Genomic DNA, 19338 nt, shown 5'->3' with positions numbered 1-19338 from the left:
CCCCCCCCCCCCCCCCCCCCCCGCTCCTCTACTGTCCTTTCTTTCTCACCCTCAATGATGTCCTCTAACACACTTCCTCTCCCCAGGGTCCCTGTCCTCTGCCACCTCTGGCTCCCAGGCCTCCTCTTCAGTGGCCTTGGGTGGGGTGTGGGGCTGTCGCGTGATTCCTGGACCCTCAACGCCTTCCTTTCCCGCAGAGCTCCTGCAGAGGGGGCGACCTTACCCAGGCTGAACCTGGGGAGGTCCACAGGACCTCAGCCCCTGGGCCTGATTTCACTGTCCCCAGGAAGGCCCTGGAACTCTGCCAGCCTTGAGCAGGGGCCGCCCAGCCTCTCACTTGCGTGAGCCCAGTACCTTCTCACCAGTAAGCTGGGGCTGTGAGCCTCGGGCCTCGGGCTGCCCTGTGGCGGTAGAAGGTGCCTTGGCTACAGTGCTGGCTGGGAGCCAGGGACTCACCTTGGGTGGGGGGCGTCCCCACACACTGCCGGTGAAGAACGGTGAGTCCCCTGGGGGTGCGCGTTTTGGGGTGAAGGTGAGTGTCTCATCAGTAGGGTAATTAGAGTCCCCTTAAGGCCTCTGGGGATGGACCAGGGACTCTTAACAGGGACATAAGCTCTCAGAGAAGGTGGTTCCATTCAAGTTTTATTGGGTCCCTTTCAGCCTGGAGCTGGGCCCTCCGCAGCTGCCCACCCTCCCGGGCTCTGTCCAGTTGCCCAAGGGAAGGGAAGGGAAGGGCAGGGCAGGCAGAAGGGAGGGGCTGGAGACAGATCATTAGCCCTCTCCCCTCCCCCCGGGGGAGGGCCGTCCCAGTCTCCAGAGCTGGCCCCAGGGCCACCAGTCCAGCCGCCCCCAGCCAAATCCCAGCTATGGGGCACTAGGGGCGGCCCTCAAGGCCCAGCCTCTGCGAGCTATGTGGCCGGCGTGTGCCCGTTGGCCAGCCGCCCAGCCGTCCGGCTCCGAGGGCCGTCGGTCGGGGCCGCCCCGGGCCTGGCAGCCGTGCCGTTCTTCACCGGCAGGTGCTCGGGGACCGCCTCCCCGTCGCTGGAATCCGACTCCTCCACGTCGCTGCGCACGTCCTTCTCCATCTGCGGGGCGGGGCGGGGTGGGGCATGAGGCTTGGGCCGGGGGCTGCAGGGAGGCACCCACAGGCAGCCCCCGGCCCCCGCCCACCCTGCCCTACCCTGGCCCTACCCGGCCTTTCTTCATGAAGCTGTAGATCATGCGGAGGATGAGGCACGACCAGAACACGTGCAGCAGCTGCAGCATCACCAGGAGGACGTTGAAGAAGTAGTAGCCGAAGAAGGGGCCCCACTTGGCGATGGACTCGTAGTAGGTGGTGTAGAGGATCCTACAGCAGGGGAGTGGGGAGACGGGCTTCAGCCGCCACCAAGGCCCCCAGTCCTTGGGACCTCTAACTTGTGTGACCCTCCTTGCTCTACAACCTTCCATAGCTCCCTCTGCTGCCCCCCCTCCCCCGGAGAAAGTGATGTTCTTTAGCTGGGCGTTTAAGTGCCCTTCTTGTGCCTGGTCATATTAACTTGTCAGAACACACATGAACCCCAAGGGGATGCTACTAAGGGAGGCCCAGCTGCTCCCTCCCCCACCCCGGTCCCCCAGGCAGTGAGCTTCTGCCCTGCCCTGCCCCCTGGCTTGGCTGTGGGGCCACCATGAGCCAGCCTTGCTCTGGCAGCTGGCTCTCTCTTTCTGGGCCTTCAGGGACCCACACCCCTCTGTTTCCTCCACAGGCTCCCCCGACCTGCAAGTATCGAGGGCTCCAGGTCACCCAGTGACCTCCTCCAGTCTTGTGGCTACAAACTCTGGACATGTACATCTCTGTCCAGAAGCCCAGGCTGGTGTGCTCATGCCTTCTCCATGACATTTCTAAGTCCCCCCCCCCCAGACCCTGCAAACCAGCACAGCCACAGCTGTGCACCTGTTCCTCAAGCAGCAACTCCGACCTCATACCCATTTCATGAGCCTCGAGTGACTCTGACTGTACCCACCTCTGTCACCTGCACTGGTCCAGCCCCACCATGGCTCACCTGGGCCAGCACAGTCCCCTCCGCTGGACCTCCCTGGGCCCCCACAGTTCCTGTTCAGGCCTCTCATCAGCTATTCCCCAGCAGCCACCAGAAGGCGCCTGTGAGCCCGTGGGTATGTCCCTCCTCTGCCCACAAACCTCCAGGGCTCCCTCGTCATTGGGGTAAAAGTCCAAGTCCTCCCCGAGAACCCCAAAGCCCCAAATGACCTGCCCTGTCCCCTCCTCCCTCTCTCCTCCTCACTCACTCTGCTCCACGCACAGGGGCCCCCTTGCCATACCTCCACACCAGGCCCAGTTCTGCCCTGGGGCCTTTGCACATGCTGTGCCTGCTGCTTGGACCACTCTTCCCATACGATCGGTCTTAAGTTCTCTCCCTCCAGTCCTTCCCTATGAATGCTGCCTTTCCCCTGACCAGCCTAATTCCAACTACCAACACACTCCCTGTGTCCTTCTCAACCTCATTTTCTCTTTAGCAAGTCATTCTCTCATGCTTTAGATTCTACTTGTTTGCCTTATTTACTATAGCCCCCCCACCCCCCCCACACATTAGCCCCACCTGAGCAGGTATCTTCACCTTGCTCCCTAATCAGCAAACAGACTGGGCAGACTTTAGTGAGTGGGTGCCCAACCCTGCCTCCTGCTCCATGTTCCAGGCACAGAGGGGAATGACTGAGTCCAGACTTCTGTCTCTCCTACCACGGGGTCTTTGCACATGCTGTGCCCAGTTCCAGGAACACCTTTCCTTGCCTTCTCCTGGAAGCCATCCAGCCCACACCCCCAAGTCCATGGGTCAGGAAACCCAGAGGGAGGCAGGCCTGGATCTCAGACATGCCCTCCCTCCCTGCTCCCCCAACGGCGTGCTCACTGCGTAGGGAAGAGCACGAGGCGAGTATAGAAGAAGACCAAGGAGAAGATGATGAAGAGGGTGTCGCACACTTTCCGCCAGTGCGTGTAATTGAACATCTTGCCAGCCTGCGGAGGGCAACAGAGAGAACCGGCCTCAGGCCAATGGTGGCGACAGGAAAGTAGGTGAGAAGCAGGGCACTGGGAAAGGGCAGGGCCTCCTCTCCAGGAACTGTGTAGCGTTGAGAACCTTCATTTCCACCGCCCCCCCCCCCCCCCCCGCAAGCCATGAGGGGGCGTGGCCTCGCGGCCGGGGGCGTGGCCTCACGAAGGGCTAGGGTGTTGGGGGAGGGAGTTGCCGGGAGGTGGGAGAGGAGGGTCGGGCTGGGCCAGGTCCACCTCCAGGAGGTAGTCCGACGCGTCATGCAGCAGCAGCACGAGAGAGCCGATGCGCAGCAGGTTCGAGCTGTAGGAGAACGAGATCAGCAGGATGGTCACGAAGTGGTGTGTCACCTGCTCCTTGAAATCCTGCGGGAGACAGGGGGTCACGGCAGGGATGAGGCTGGGTGGTGTGGGGGGGGGACACCCGCCGGGATGGGTGGAGGCCCTCGCAGGGAGCTGGTTGGCTGGCGTCTGTACTTTTTTTAAAAAAAGCTTTTATTTATTTGTTTGACAGAAAGACACAGCGAGAGAGGGAACACAAGCAGGGGGAGTGGGAGAGGGAGAAGCAGGCCTCCCCAAGAGCAGGGAGCCTGATGCGGGGCTCAGTCCCGGGATCCTGGGATCATGACCTGAGCCGCAGACGGACGTGTAAAGACTGAGCCACCCAGGCGCCTCTGGCGTCTGTACCTTGTGGACTCTGGGTCTCCCACCCGAGGCACCAGGGGGTCTCAGGGTAGGTGGTGAGGCCATCCCACTCTATGCAAGACTGGGTCCGTTTCCCCTCTTCCCGCATCACTTCCCAGCCAGGCCTCACCTTGCGTCTGACATCAAAGGGCAGCGTGATCAGCAGTGAGACGTAGAAACTCAGCTCCAGGAGGTACCAGTAGTACAGGGCCGGTTGCAAGGGCTGCGGGGGTGTCGGCCAACGTTAGCTGTGGGGGTGGAGGCTCCCCAGGGCCCTCCTCCATTGCTCAGAACCAGGACCCTTGAATCCCAATGAGTGAAGAAGGAGTAAGATCCCTGTCCCCAGAGGTAGGCAAGGGCGGTGGTTTTGCGGCATCTCCCGCTCCCAGTTTCCCGGAGTCTGGCCCCTAGCCATCCCAAAGGGGAGGCAAAAATATAGATCGGAACCCGGAGGGGAGCCGTGTCATATCTGGGTTCGGCTCTCCCGGCTGTGGCTGAAGGAACTCTGACCACCCCAAGCCCCCACCAGCCTCCGGGCTCTCCCTGCCACTCACCTGATTTGGGTAATTGTCCCAGCACATGACCGGTGCCCACAGCCATGACTCCTGCAGGGACACGGAGTCTGAGGCTGCCCAGAGATCAGAGGTTGCCCAGCCCTCTACCCCGGGGGTGGGTGGGTGGGGTATCCCCAGGGCCGCTGGCTCTCCTTCTGGACCCCCAGTTCCCGGGCACGGCGTGTCCTCCGGGGCACGTGGATGTCCGCCGCGCCCGCTCCCAGTGCTCTCCCCTCCCTGTGCTTTTGCACGGGCTCCCCCCTCTGCCCGCACCCCTCCACACCCCCCAGTCCGGGCCCAGTGCATCGGCGCACTCACGTGGTAGAGGACCGACAAGCCTCCGAAGAAGGAGCAGAAGTAGAAGCTGAACCTCCAGCTGCAGGTGGGGAGGGAGCCCGTGAGGCAGCCACCGGAGGCGCCCGCTTCCCCCTGTACCCCCAGCGCCCCCCGCTTCCCCCCAGCCCCGGGCTCACCTGGCCTCGCAGAACTTCTTGCTCAGGGAGGGCCGGTCCTGGTTCCGGCGCCTCCGGAACCAGCGCTGGATCTGTGGCAGCGTGAGGCCGCACTGGGCCGCGAGGACCGCCATCTGGTGCTGGGGAGGGGTGATTGGGGGAGGTCACAGAGGTGGCTTCCTTCCTGTCCCTGTCCCAGGACAGATGAGACCTGGCCGCGTTACCCCTTCCCCTGCTCCCCCAGACCTTGCCTGTAGGCATGGAGGCGGCCCCCCCAAAACAGGCCGTATACAAGCCAGCCCTGCTCACAGGAGAGACAGGTGGCTGATAGGGACCGTGACTAAGAAAGGGGGCGGCGGTGGAGTACAGGTTTTCCTCTACCCTTCCAGAAAAGTCCGACCCCAGGCAGGCAGTTGAGACCTCGCCTCCCACCCCTACCTGTCGAGAGAGGGTAGCCAGGGAGGAGGAGAGTCCTGCATAGGGACAGCCAGAGCACAGGACAGACGGGAATGGGGAGGTGTCACAGGCCTGCTGTCGTCTCCCCCCAACCCCATCAGTCAGTCAGGTCTTCCTCTCCTCACCAGCTCAGGAGATACCAGCCCCCCCCCCAACCGCTCCCAGCCCCCCAGCCCCGCAGTCGCAGGATCTGCCCACTGGGACGGGGATGGGCAGGGGGGGGGGGGCTGGCTGGTGGCCTGGGGGTAGGAGCACTGTGGGTGTGCAGAGGCCGCCCTGGACTTCCCTGTTCCTGGCAATAGGGCCACATCCCATTCCCCAGGCCCCGCCCACAAGGGGGCCTGGGCTGGCCGAAGGGGATGGAGGGGGGCAAAAGGGGGGCTCTCACCTCCTTGGGTTTCCACCCTTCTGTGAGGAAGTACTTCTCCAGAGTGGCATTGGGCTTCGCCGGCCTCCTGGTCTGATCGCGCACACCGAGCAGCCGGCCCAGGGGCAGGCCAACAAATCTGGGTGCAGGGGAGACAAGAGCCTGTCAATCCAGGTGGGGAAACTGAGGCTCAGAGGGGCCGGGTCACATGCTGGGAGCCCGGAGGGGTAGCCCGGCCACTGCACTGGGACCAAACCTAAGAAAAGGCAGTTGGGTGGCCGGTCTTCAGGGTGGGGGTGTGAAGGTTAACTTGTGGGGTCTCAGGTAGCTTCACACAGTCCCCATCAGGAAGAAGGGCCTCCTCACTGCCTGTGTCATGGTCTGGGTCCCTGTCTGTCCCCTGCCTGGCTCAGGGGTCCCCACAGGCAGGAGCGGTGTAGACAGGCAGAGGTCCCTGGTCCCTGGCCCGTCACCACATGTCCCACAAGGGGGGGGTGTCCCCCAGCACTTCATACCCACCAACCATCACCCTGCATTTGGGGAAACTGAGGCTCAGTGCAGCTCAGCAAGGAACTCCTTCCAGCGCAACAGTGACAGGACGTGGGGGAGGAGGGGGCTGTCATTTCTTGAGTGCCGAGCATGGGTACAAATCCGCATCAGCTGCGGCTCGTCTGACTCTACTGTCAGAGTCCCCACTGTCCTGATGGGCAAACGGGGGCTCAGACAGGTCAGAGCGATGCCCAGGGCTGCCCGGCCAGGGAGGAGCAGACGAGCCCAGCATTGACTTTAAAAATGGCGAAAACCTCTGCCTTCGACCTTGGAAAAGCTGATGAGGGGACAGAAGGCTGGCTGAGGACAAAGCAGAAGCTGTCACCCTGCGGCCTCCCCCCACCCCCAGTCCTGGGTGGGACTCGTGTGTGCTGTTCTTCCAAGAATCTCCCAACTATCTTAACGGTGGGGAAAACAACCTCCTGAACCTGACAATGGCAAGCCCTTTGGTATCTCAAAGGTCCTTTTTAGCATAGGAAAGCTCTTTTGAAATCTCCTAGGTCCTTACCTCCCTAACCCCTGGTACCTAATCCCTCACAACCCCAGCGCAGCAGCTTTCGGCCTCCAGCGCCTGTCCCCGGAGCTTTAATAAACCACCGTTTTGCACCAAACAGGTCTCAAGAATTCTTTCTTGGCTCCCGACCCCACCCCCACTGAACCTGCCCTATATTCCAAACTTCACCAAAGCTATCCCATCCCCATGGCCCTTTAAAAGGACACCTCTGGGATGTGAACACACCCCACCTTCGTCTGATGAGGCCATCAGTTAAATAAACAACGGCTCACTCCACGCTCCAGTAGTGTGAATTGGGGCAGGTCTCCTGTCGTCCCTGCCCTGCAGGAAAGGTGGGGAGCCCCGCTGACTTGAGCCTCTTAGAACCCCTTAGGCAAAGGCCTCAGTCCCAGATGACTCTCCCTCTGGGTGACCACAGGTTGGTCCCTCAACCTCTGTGCCTCCATTTCCTATTCTGTAGAATGGGGAGCGCAATAGTGCCGCCTCACGGGGTTGCGCTAAGGGCTGCCTTAGGATGCATAAGCTGCTCAGAGCAATGATGGGCACACAGTAGACGCTCAGAGGGTATCTGTTACATAAATACAACTTCTGTGGGTATTCCCTGGGTCTCCTGGGGTCCAGCCTATATCCAGGAAGCCTGGACTGGAGAGACAAAGCAAGAAGTAGAATGCTCCCAAGTCCCTGTCATCAGGGGAGGGCAAAGCCAGGGACCCAAAGTGGGGGGAGGGGGAGGAGGGGGTTGAAGGGGGATAAGGGCTCTGGAGGGTGGGGGGAAGGGATGGCGGAGGGGCCTGGAGGGCATTTCTGCAACCCAGCTTTGAAGGGACTGCAGAGGAGAGAGTGCAAAGGCCGGGTGCCCACATGGGGAGTAGTGGACCTGCAGAGGGCAGGGCGTGGGGCGGGAGGCCAGAGAGGGAATCTTGGGGAGGCAGCTGATCATGGGGGGGAGGTTGGATCATGGGGGTGCCGGCAGCAAAGGGGCCTGGCAGAACAGGTCTGAAAGCTGTAACTACAGAGTTGGTGGGAAGGATGGGGCTACCTGTAACCCAGGAAAAGGACCCCAGAGAGATGCGCACACCCAGGAGACAGACAGCCAGGGAAAGAGGAAGAGAGTCGGTTTGAAGCAGTGTCTGGGTCCCATGAGAAATGGCTGAAAATCTACAGAGTTTGGGAACCAGGTTGCTGGGAACCTGTGGGGGGGGCGGGTGGTGGCAAACACTCAGGGCCGTGGGCACCAGCAGGCTGCAAGAGATTGGGGGTGGGGTGGGGTGGTTTAGGGCACAAAAGGGGAAACCAGTGCTTTTTGCTCCTTCCTTTGCTACAAAGGGAGGAGGGAAGCCTTAGGAGCCAGGAAGGAGGGGTGGAGGGTCACCCTGCCCATAGGAGAGAGGCAGGAGGGAGTGGCGAGAAGCAAGTCTGGGTGGCTCGGCTGGGTAAGCAGTTAAGCATCTGCCTTCAGCTCAGGTCATGATCTCAGGGTCCTGGAATGGTGCTGCCCCCCTCCCCCAACTGCGTCAGGCTTCCTGCTCAGTGGGGAGTCTCTGCTTCTCCCCATACCCTGGCCCCCTGCCCGACCCCCCTGCCTTGTGCCCTCTTTCTCTCAAATAAATAAATAAAATCTTAAAAAAAAAAAAAAGTTTCTTTGCTCACTGACTGGCCTCTGCAGACCCTTAGGTGGTCAGCAAAGCAAGAACGCGCTCTCCAGGCCCACTCCCCCACCCCCACCCCCGCCCCCCAGGTTTGCCAAAGATTCAGGTGCCTCCAGACCCGAGCAGCAGCCATGGTGACAGGGAACCAGCCCTCAGAGGCTGGAGGAGTGCGGGTGGTAGCAGCTAGGGGCAAGGGGGGTGCCAGGAAGCCAGCTCCAAGCCAGGCTCTATCCAGGTCACATGAGGACGAAACAACACAGGACAGTTGGCCAGGGTGAGCACTGTGCACAGGGGAGGACAACAGGGCCAGGCACCACCGCGAGGCATAAACTCACCTCTCAAAGGCTAAGCGCATGACCACCAGGGCCAGCGCCACGGGCAGGGCTGCCAGCAAGTCCCGGGCGTGAGGATAGACCAGGCCATCCCGGTCCTCTAGGGCAGCCCACGTGTTGTTGGGCGGCAGCCACAGCCTCTCCTGCCAAAACCATTCGCTGAGGCTGGACAACATCCTGTGGGCACAGGGTCCCGTTAATGGGAGCTCAGCGTGCGGGAGGGCCCACCACCCCAGCCTCGCCCCCTTGTGCCCCAACGCCCCGCAACCTTGACTTTATGACGACCGGGGTGAAAGAGGGACTTGCGCTGTGTGCCCTCAGGCAAGTGACCTGCCGGCTCTGAATCCCAAGTTCATTTGTCATACAGGGACAGCAGCCCACCTGGGAGCCCAGCCCCTGCCTGCTGGTCCCGGAGACACACCTCATGAAAAGAGTTAGTACTCTGCACTTCACAGGTGCAAAAAAAGGTGGCCGGAAGTCAAGGGACTGGCTGACTGGGGTCATAAACTCGAGTTCTCCAGTGTCACGGGAGGTGTCCCGCCATTGTGGGAAGGGGTCTCCAAGGCAGCCCAAAGGTGACAAGCTGAGGAAATCCGCAATTCCCTTCCTGAGCATCCTTCCGGGTGTGAAGGTCAGCAGCCTTGCTGGCTGTGAGGCTGGGCTGCGGCTGGGCAAGAGTCCCTGGTGCGTGACAGTGCCTGCCTGATCACTGGAGCCGCAATTAAGGGAGCTTTCCTTCCACCAAGAAGGCTTTCCGACAGCCATCTTGAGGCGCCCAAGCAGCTTTGCCCTTTCCCGAGATCTTAAGACAAGTGCCCGGACCCCCACACTGGCCCCCGCTTGGGATGTTTGTTTATCCTTATGTCCATCCATCCATCCAACTTACCTGCTGATCTACCTGTCTGTCCATCCACCTGTCCCTCCATCCATCTACCAACCAACCAACCCACCCACCGTCCATCTATCCGTCCATCCAGTCGTATGTTCATCCATCCACCTGCCTGCCCATCTGTCCATCTACCCATCTGTCCGTCCATCCATCCATCCATCTGCCTGCCCGACTGTCCATCTGTCTGTCCATCCACAAGGTGTTCTCTGATTGACTTGTTCATGCCAGTGTGCAGCTAGGTGTTAGGGACACATCAGGGAAAAAAGCAGACATATTCCTGTCCCCATACGGGGGAAAGCCAACACACAAGTATACAGATTCGTAAATGAGACAGGACTGTGTGAATAGGCCTGGTAGAAAATGAGCAGGGTACCACGATTTTAAACGAGGTGACCAATGAAAGTCTAAGGAGATGCCTTCTAGGCAGAGACCCAGAGATGAGAAGGGCCTGGGTTTACGCAGAGGAGAGTACTGGTGATAGGGAGGGACTTTCAGAGAAAGCAGCAGCAGGTGCAAAGGCCCTGAGGCAGGACTGAGCTCAGAGAGTGTTAGGGGAAGAGGCCCCTGGAGCAGAATGAGCAAGGGGGAAGGGGGGGAAGGGAGGGAAGGGGACAGGGGCAGGTCATGCCAGGCCTGTGGGCTTCAGGGAGGAGTTGGGACAACTTCCCCCAACATTCGTGATGAAAAATTTCAAACCTACAGAAAAGTTGGAAGAATTTACAGTGAACTCCTACACCCCAGCCCTAGATTCTGCCGCCCACAGTTTGCTCTATCTGCTCTATCAGATATCTGAGAGTGCATCCACCCCCCCTCCCCGCTCCTCCCCCCTCCCCACCCCCCCAGATCAGGCCATTTATTTTTCTGGATGCATTTTAAAATAAGCAGCAGACATCAAGCTGCATCACCCCTAAATATTTCAGCACGCAGATCATTAGCTAGGCTTCAGTATTTGCTAATGGGTTTTTTCTTCTTTCAAGGTAAAATCTGCTAGAGCGAAATGCATAAATCTTTCACCGTATGGTTGCCGAGTTCAAACAAATACAGGCAGCCGCGTGACGCAGCCTCCAACCACCGCAGCCTCCAACCACGGACACTCCCCTCCTCCCTCCACAAAGCTCTCCATGCCCCTCTGTGGTCAACCTCCATCTCCTCCTGCTAAAGGTAACCTCGCTCCTGACTTTCGTTCCCACCATGCATTCATCCTGTCTGCGCTAGAACTTCCTATAAACGGAATCACACACTCCATCTTCCTGTCTGCCTTCTTTCGCTCTGGGGAACCGTTTTGAGATTCGTGTGTCATAGTATCTACTGGTAGCTTCCCCCCCCGCCGCCCCCAAATCGTGGATATGTGCCATCTGCTTGTTGATGGCAACTGGAATGCTTCCCATTTGGGGTGATTAGGAACACAGCGATTACGAGCAGACACATCTCCCGGGTCAGCCCGGAGGGCTGGGACGGCTGGACCGCAGGGAAGCCGCCCATCTGACTTCATAAGCAGCGGCCAAACTGTTTTCGGGGGGGGGGGCTGTACCATTTTCCACTCCCACCCGTGATGTCCGGGGGTTCTGTGGCCCTTGGTTTTATTTTAGATAAGGACACAGGCCATGGGGTGTTGGCAGCCTCGTGGGAAGTGGCCTTTCGGAGGCCAGAAGGAGGTGCTATGCACTGGAAGGGGGTGGAGAGGAGGGGCAGGTTTCCAGAGACTTCTTTGTTTGTTTGTTTGTTTGTTTTTTAAAGATTTTATTTATTCATTTGACAGATAGGGATCACAAGTAGGCAGAGAGGCAGGCAGAGAGAGGAGGAAGCAGGCTCCCGGCTGCCGGATTCGGGGCTTGATCCCAGGACCCTGGGATCATGACCTGAGCCGAAGGCAGAGGCTTTAACCCACTGAGCCACCGAGGCGCCCCTGTTTGTTTATTTAAGATTTTACTTATTTATTTGACAGAGAGAGAGAGATCACCAGTAGGCAGAGAGGCAGGCAGAGAGAGAAGGGGAAGCAGGCTCCCGCTGAGCAGAGAGCCGGATGCGGGGCAGAGACGCACACACAGAATTCCATTTTTATCAAGTTCAACAGCAGGCAAAACCGACGGAGGATGGCGGCATCCGTGTCCCGCAGCCACTGTCACAGGTTACCACTAACGCAGTGGCAGATGTGTTCTCTCGTGGTTCTGGGGCTCAGGAGTCTGAAATGGGGTCTCGCAGGGCTGAGTGCAACGTTGGGCAGGGCTGGGCTCCTTCGGAGCTCTGGGGAAGAATCCGTTCCTGCCTTTTCTGGCTTCTAGAAACCACTTGCACTCCCTGGATGAAGGTCCCGTCTTTGTCTTCCAAGCCAACATCTCTCTCTCTCTGACCCTCCTGCCTCCCTCTTATAAAGGCCGCTGGGATGACACTGAGTCACCGGGGACTCCGGGGTCAGCCCCCACACCGTCAGCAACCTCTAGACCCCTTTGTCACACGAAGCTCCAGGATCAGGACGGGGCGTCTTTAGGGGGCATTAGTCCGTGACCACACTGCTGGGCATCGGGACAGGCAGCTGCCTTGGGGACAGACAGTGACCAGAGGGTGCCTGTGGGGTTGCCTAAGGCTGGCACGTTCGGTCTCCCGATCTGAGCCAGTGCTCTTCTGGTTGAGGAAATTCACTGAGTCATCCATCTCTGATGCGGGCCCTTTTCTCCTGCTAATGAAAATGCCTGCATTTTAAGAGTCCACCATTCTGATTCCAATCCCACCTTGTGGGCTTGTCCATGCGACTCAACTCAGTTCTGACACTGGACCTGGAGGTGGGGTCAGATCCCATGGGGTAAGGGGCTCAGTCCTACAGAGACTGTCCCCTCACTTCCAGCCGCCAGGTGTGTCTACATGAAATTGTCACCTGTGCTTCTGGCCAACTGGCTGTAAACCAGAGGCCCCCCCGACCCCCTCCTGGGGGTTTTGAGTAATTCACTCAAGTGGCTCACGGAACTCGGAAAGACGTTTTACTTACTAGGTCACCGGTTCATTAGACAAGGACACAACTCAGGAACAGCCCGATGGAAGAGACGTAGACAGCAAGGTGGAGGGGGGGGGCCCACCTCCACGTGCATCACTCTCCCCAAATTTCCATGCACGCACCAACCAAGAAGCTGTCTGAACCTGGCCCTTTGGGTTTCTGGGGAGGCTTCATTACAAAGGCATGCTCGATTAAATCATTGCTCACTGCCCAGTGAGTCAGCCTGCAGCCCCTTCCCCTCCCCTGGAGGTGGGAGGGGCCCGCACGAAATTTCTAACTCTCTCTCTCTTCACTCTTTGCCTTCCCTGACAACCAACCCACCCACCCTGGTGCCCCAGAGGCTTTCCCAAAGTCGGCCAGGTCAACCTAACAAAGGACACCTAGATCACCCCCATCGCTGGAAATTCCCAGGGTTTTAGGAGTTCAGTGTGAGACCGGAGACAAAGAACAAATATTTCTTTCTTACTATAAATCATAACATCACAAGTCAAATACAGAAAAAAGAAAAATTCTGAGAGTCTGGGTCTCAGAACCAGCATGTGACTGGCGTTCAAGTCCATGGGGAGGGATGGACCAGCCCAGGGAGGGACGGAGATGAAGGAGCAGTCTGCAGTCCCCATGGTGGTGTTGGGGACATCTCTGGCAGTCAGTGAGGTGATGAGCAGCGGCAGCAGCCTGACAAACGGTCAAGGGTATGTGACAGCGGCTAGTCTAGACCCAGCAGGCTCAGATGGCCCAGACAGAAGGGACAGATGGGCACAGAGTCTTCTGCCTGGGCGGTTGATTGCTCTACAAGAAACTAGCTGCACTGACAGGCAAGGTTGGCTTGATCTGGTGCACCCCCCCCACACACACACCTGAGGGCGCATGCCCAGCCTGGGATTCCCACCTCCCAACTGGAGCCACATCTACCGCATGGTACCTCTAGCCTCCTCCCACTTTCTCAGCAGACCTCCCTCCCTCTGCTGCCCAGTGCAGATGCAAATAGGCAAGGAGTCCCAGGAAAGCCCCCAGCCAGCCGGAGCTGAAGCAGATACCCGGGAGTCCCAGCCCCCTACCCCATATGCTTCCCCCACTCAAGGATGCCCAGATGAAGACCCACTGCCTCTGTGCCACCAGCAAGTCGTGATGAGCTTCAGAGACAAGGGGGAACACACAAGACCAAGGGCATCTTCCAATCTCAGGCCTCCACTGATGTCCTGGGCTTCTCAAGCCCCCCACTCACTGCCTGACACTTTCGGCTCCCACCACACCATAGGATTTCACACAGCCCCTTTTGCAAGTGCTGTCCTCTGCCTAGAATGCCCACTGAATATTTACTGCCTTATGCTGGGTGCTGAGAACATGAAACGGTCTCCACAGGGCTTATACACCTTCCCTGTCTGTCTGGCAAACTCCTAGGCATCCCTCAAAACCCAGTTCATTTGTTGCTTCCTCCTGGAGGTAGCTCCCGATTGGATTTAGTTGAGGCACACTCCCCCAGTCCTGCTTCACTCACTGTGAGGTTGGGAGCTCATCACGGAGGCTCTCTGGCGACAGCATGGGGTGGAGAAGGAAGGATGTGTGACCAGCCTGGAGCCCCAGTCCCCTCAGCTGAAGCAAGCCTGGCCCTTTCCGGCGTCCACGTCAGACTGATCCACCTTGACTGCAGAGGTCTCAGCCCTGGAAGCCCTACCCCTTCTCCAACCTGTCTGTCTGTCTGTCCCCTCCTAGCACACAGGAGGGACTCATGTGCGGCTGTTACTAACCATTCATGACCAGCAAGGCCCAGACTTCTCTTTTTCCTCCACCTGACCCGCAACAGACCCCTCCTTCCCAGAGGACGGGAAGGAAGGAGGCTCAGGGTGGCACTTCTCAATTTTCCTTTTTCTCCTTTGGGCCCCAGCTCCTCTGCTCATTTCCTGTGACTCTGCCATACAGAGGCCCCATCTGAAAAATGGGTACAGCCAGACCACCTGTTTTCCAGTTTGTTGTGTGTGCCAGGGGCCGTACCACACCGAGGTGACTCCTGCTCACCCATTCACCAGGCAAGCAACCTCAGGCAGCCAAGCAGGCTGTTCTGTGCCTCCGTTTCCTCATCTGTAAAATGGGCTAATAAGAACCCTTTCCACATGGGGCTGTGGAGTGAGTGGTAAGTAGGACTGACCTGCATGTTATTAGCAGCAGAGAGGGGTGGTGGGATGAGGGGCAGCCTGGGGAGGTGGGGTGCTGGCCTGCAGCAGATTCTGGAAGGTTCTTCCCAGAACCTCCCTGACCTCTGCAGCTTTCCCTTCAAGCTGTAGCTCATGAACTCAGGCTGGGCTTAGCCAGGGCCACTGAGGGGTCATCTGGAGACTCACCGAGTGAGGGAGTGGCTGGTCAGCCCAACCAGCCTGAGCCTACAACCCCTCACACCCCTACCCTGCCCCCATCACCCCTGTCCTGCCCCCCAGTCTCCCAGCAAGGCCGCTGTGTCTTGAAGCCTCTTTGGCCTCACTCCCAGCCCTGCCCCTGCCACCTGGGAGCCAGACTCTGATAATCCTTCCGAGTGGCTAAAAATATATCCTCAGACCAGGGGAGAGAGAGAGATTAGGGCTTTGTGCTGGTACGGGAGGGGAGGATGAGCGGAGGATCCCTGTCCCCTCTCAGAGTCCGAGGGAGCTGACTCCATCCTTCTTGCCTCCCTGGAAGTCCTGAGCGCCACCCGGACTGGCCAGCAGAGCAGGGCTGTGCACAGAAGGTTTGTTTTATTTTAAACCTGGCTGGAAAGGCACGACTTGCCCGGGGTTGTGAAAAAGGAAATCAATTCAGACTCCAGATGTCTGGGCTGCCCAGCGACGACGGACGGACACACACACATACACACACACACACACACACACACACACACACACACACCCCTCAGGGCTCCTGCAGCCTGGCCTGCTGCCGGGGGTCACCTGACTCCCGCGGCTGGAGGCCCAGGCAGGGAACACATGATGTGCTAAGTGGGGGTGGTGTGGAGACAGCCACAGCCTCCCCCGCCCTGGGCCCCGGCTGTCCCCTGTGGCTGGCCTTGGCTCCTCCACCGTGGACCTCTCTGAGCAGAATCCCTACGGGTGGTGTTCCCTGCCCGGCCCCAGGTCCAGGACTCTGCCTCCCACCCCAACCCCTCAGATTTAGACACACTGTTGAGGCCGCCTGGGTGGCTCAGTATGTTGAGTGTCCGACTCTTGATTTCCACCCTGGTAATGATCTCAGCGTTGTGAGATCAAGCCCTGTGTCAGGCTCTGTGCTGGGCGTGGGGCCTGCTTAAGAGTCTCTCTTTCCCTCTTCTTTCTCTAAATAAATTTTAAATAATTTTTAAAAATAAGAAAAAAAAAGACGACACACTTCTGCCCTCCATACTCTGGTTCTGTTGATACACCCTCCCACACCCCACCAACTCAACTGTTTGCAATGGCTGCTTGCTGGCCTTCTAATTCACTAAGCTCATTCCTACCCCAGGACCTTTACATATACATACCTAGCTCAAAAAGCTCATTCCTGCCCCAGGGCTTTTGCATGTGCTGTGTTCAATTCACCAAGCTCATTCTTAACCAAGGGCCTTTGCACATGCTGTTCCCCTACACATCCCTGTGTCTAGCGCTCATTATTCACATCTCAGCTCAGAGAAATCTTCTCAGATCACTACCAAAGAAGCCTGTGTATTATTCCATCTCCTCATCCTGTTTTGTTCCTTCAGCCTCTTGTCCTATTTGATCTATTATTTGTTTTTCTGCCTCACCCAAGATATAAGACTCCTGAAGGCTAGAATGTTGTTTTAGGCACTGCAGTATGCTAAGCTAGGGCCTCGCACAACATCGGGTGCCAACTAAGTGCTAAGCAGACGAATGAATGGGTAGAAGTAGTGCAAACACATGGACAGGTGGGTGGATGTGAGGACTTTAGTGCAGGTGGTGAGATCTTCTAGAAAAGAAAAAAAAAAACCAACCCCACTGGGTCTCCTGGTTGGCTCAGTGGGTAGAGTGGGTGACCCTTGGTCTTGGGGCTGTGAGTTCAAGCCCCGCACTGGGTGTGGAGCCTACTTAAAAAGAAACCATCTGTTTCAACAGGCAAGGTCAGCTGGATCCCAGTAAAGGAGATTCCTTGTTGCCCCATTTCAGAACTGGGAAGCCGGAGGCTTAAAGCAAGAAGCTACCGGCCATTTAGCCAGCAAGGGAGAGAGCTGGAACCGGAAGCTCATCAGGGTGGCGAGGGGGCTGCCCTGTACCACCAGTGGGCTCAGGGCTCACGGGACTCTGTGCAGCCGCCCTGGGCCTGCCTCTGCCTGTCAATCAGTCTCCAGGTTCAAGCCCCTCCCCCACCCTCTCTGTGTTTTCAGCGAACCAGTTGCTCAGCATATAATTTTTTTCAAAGATTTTACTTATTTATGTATTTGAGAGAGAGAGAGAGTGAGTGAGACAGAGCATGAGAGGGGAGAAGGTCAGAGGGAGAAGCAGGCTCCCCGCGGAGCTGGAAGCCTGATGTGGGACTCGATCCCGGATGACTTGAGCCAAAGGCAGTGGCTTAACCAACTGAGCCACCCAGGCACCCCTCTTCTCTTTTCTTTTTCTTTTCTTTTTTTTAAGATTTTATTTATTTACTTGAGAGAGAGAGAGGATGAGCGCATGTGGGGGAAACAGCAAGGGAGGAGGACGAGCAGACACTGGGCTGAGTTTGACGCGGGGCTCGATCCCACAACCCTGAGATCACAACCCGGCCCCAAATCAAGAGTTGGAGGCTTAACCCACTTCGCCACCCAGGCGCCCCTCCGCACATGATTTCTTAACTGCTACACCCCTTGGCAGGCCCGGGGGGCTTAGGTGAGGGGCACCTCTGCTGGCCACCCTCTTGGCAAGGCCCCACCCCCCAGAGAAGACAGCCACCAGCGGGGCCAGGAGGATCACTGCAGCTGCCTTGGGTTGGCTGTGGGCCACTCTGATGGCCTCAGCTCCCTCCTAGGGCCCCGCCCAGCAGCTGGGACACCCATGAGCTCCCCCACCCCACCGCCGCCGCCAGCATCCAGGACTTAGCATCCGCCCTCGGCCTTCTGCCCTAAATGCCTGCCCCTGCTTCAGGGGGCCGGTTCCCACTAGCCTTTCAAGACCTGGTTCAGATTCTATATCCTCCTTAAGAGGTCTCCTCAAGAACCTTCCCCACAGGGGCGCTTGGGTGGCTCAGTGGGTTAAAGCCTCTGCCTTCGGCTCAGGTCATGATCCCAGGGTTCTGGGATCGAGCCCCACGTCGGGCTCTCTGCTCCGCAGGGAACCTGCTTTCTCCACTCTCTCTCTCTGCCTGCCTCTCTGCCTACTTGTGATTTCTCTCTGTCAAATAAATAAAATCTTAAAAAAAAAAAAAAAACCTTCCCCACACACAGCAGAGCCCCCTCCCCACAGCCTTGCCCGTCTCACTGTGCCCTATCCCTGGGCCTTTCTTCGGAGCTTAGAGAGCTTGCTGGCTCTGGGTTTCCCCCTGGGCAGTGAGAGCCCGGGAGCGATCTCTGGGGTCCCCAGCCTCACCTAGTGTATTGGGGGTGGTCAGGGAGGTTTCAAGGACCAAGATAGGAGAGAGGATCAGGTCTCTTGGAAATTGAGGGGTAAGGGAGCAGTCCTCAGCCCCCAAAGCAAGCGGGGACGGTGGGGGGGGGCAGCAGGAGCTGACTATTACCTGCACAGGGACTGATGAAGCTTACAGGTGGGGGATAAGGGGAGCCCACTTGGGCCATTACAATAAAGACAAAAATACAGTTTTGAGGTATCCTTGACACACAAGAAAGTGCACATTTAAAGTGTGTGATCTGATGTGTTCTGACCTATGTATGTACATGTGAAATCGTCACCCTCAACCGAGATAACAAACATATCCATCGCTCCATGAATTTCCCGGTGTCCTTCTGGAGTCCACTCCTCTCTCCCCTCCAGGACAAATTTGCAATCTGGATGTCTAACAGTCGGGGACTGGAAACCTCAGGGCTCCATGTGAAGAAATCTTACATTACAGTCCGAAAGACAGAGGAAAATACATCATGGATGGACCTTGAGGATGTCCTTTGAGGAAGCTAGTCACAACAAGACAGACACTGTAGGATTCCGCTCACAGGAGTCCCTAGAGAGATCCATCTGTAGAGACAGGAAGTGGATGGTGGGTGCCAGGGCTGGGGGAGGGGGTGGGGAGACAGAGTCTCAGATTAGGGAGTTGAGAAAGTTCTGGAGAGGGATGCACAACAATGTGAATATATCAATACTAAACTATGCACTCAAAAATGGTCAAGATGGTAAGTTTTATGTCATGTGTATTTTATAACACTTACTTTTTTTTGAAAGGCGGAGGGGGAGAGGGAGAGAGAGAATCCTAGGAAGGCTCCATGCCCTGCATGAAACCCAATGTGGGGCTTGATCTCATGGCCCTGAGATCGTGACCTGAGCTGAAATCAAGAGTCAGATGCTTAACCAACTATGCCACTCAGGTGCCCCCAATTATTAATTTTAAAAAACAAACAAAGGAGGGGCACCCTGATAGTGCAGTTAAGCAACTGACTCTTGGTTTCAGCTCAGGTAATGCTCTTGATGTCGTGAGATCGAGCCCCATGTACAGCTCTGCACCTTGGAGTCCACTTGGGATTCTCTCTCCCTCTCCCCATCCTGCTCATGTCTTCTCTCTTTGAAATAAATAAATGTATCTTTTAAAAAAATCACCAAAGGGGAAAAAAGAGGAGGAACATTATGCTCATTGACTTGAGTGAGCGGGATGGGGGCTCAGGGAGTTAAAAAAATAAAATAAAAGCAAAATGCGGGGAGCCACTAATGGCCTCATACGTCATTTAGGCAATGGAAAAGCACCAGAAGAGCTCGGATTCC

The 19338-nt window shown here is 57.5% G+C and overlaps 1 protein-coding gene across 4 annotated transcripts in view; it reads right to left on the bottom strand.

Annotated features, from left to right (window-relative positions):
* Window positions 1–629: 629 nt before the first annotated feature.
* Window positions 630–19338, bottom strand: part of CERS4 (ceramide synthase 4) — a 32128-nt gene continuing 13419 nt past the window's right edge. For 3 of the 4 annotated variants that reach the window (XM_044254365.1, XM_044254363.1, XM_044254364.1), the window contains exons 2-11: window positions 8607–8780; window positions 5581–5698; window positions 4758–4876; window positions 4603–4660; window positions 4285–4335; window positions 3861–3953; window positions 3284–3412; window positions 2907–3013; window positions 1192–1348; window positions 630–1085 (exon numbers count right to left, since the gene is read on the bottom strand). In XM_044254365.1, the coding sequence (XP_044110300.1) occupies window positions 909–1085; window positions 1192–1348; window positions 2907–3013; window positions 3284–3412; window positions 3861–3953; window positions 4285–4335; window positions 4603–4660; window positions 4758–4876; window positions 5581–5698; window positions 8607–8779 (1182 nt within the window). In that variant the 5' untranslated portion in view covers window position 8780 and the 3' untranslated portion in view covers window positions 630–908. Of the gene's footprint in view, window positions 1086–1191; window positions 1349–2906; window positions 3014–3283; window positions 3413–3860; window positions 3954–4284; window positions 4336–4602; window positions 4661–4757; window positions 4877–5580; window positions 5699–8606; window positions 8781–13979; window positions 14031–19338 lie in introns of those variants that run through there. The other variant, XM_044254362.1, reaches the window with a different exon arrangement.

Source organism: Neovison vison, chromosome 6 (genome assembly GCF_020171115.1).
Source record: "Neovison vison isolate M4711 chromosome 6, ASM_NN_V1, whole genome shotgun sequence".
NCBI classification, from domain to species: domain Eukaryota; kingdom Metazoa; phylum Chordata; class Mammalia; order Carnivora; family Mustelidae; genus Neogale; species Neogale vison.
Note: the sequence above shows the minus strand (reverse complement) of the source record. Positions and strands in the feature narration are given on the sequence as shown.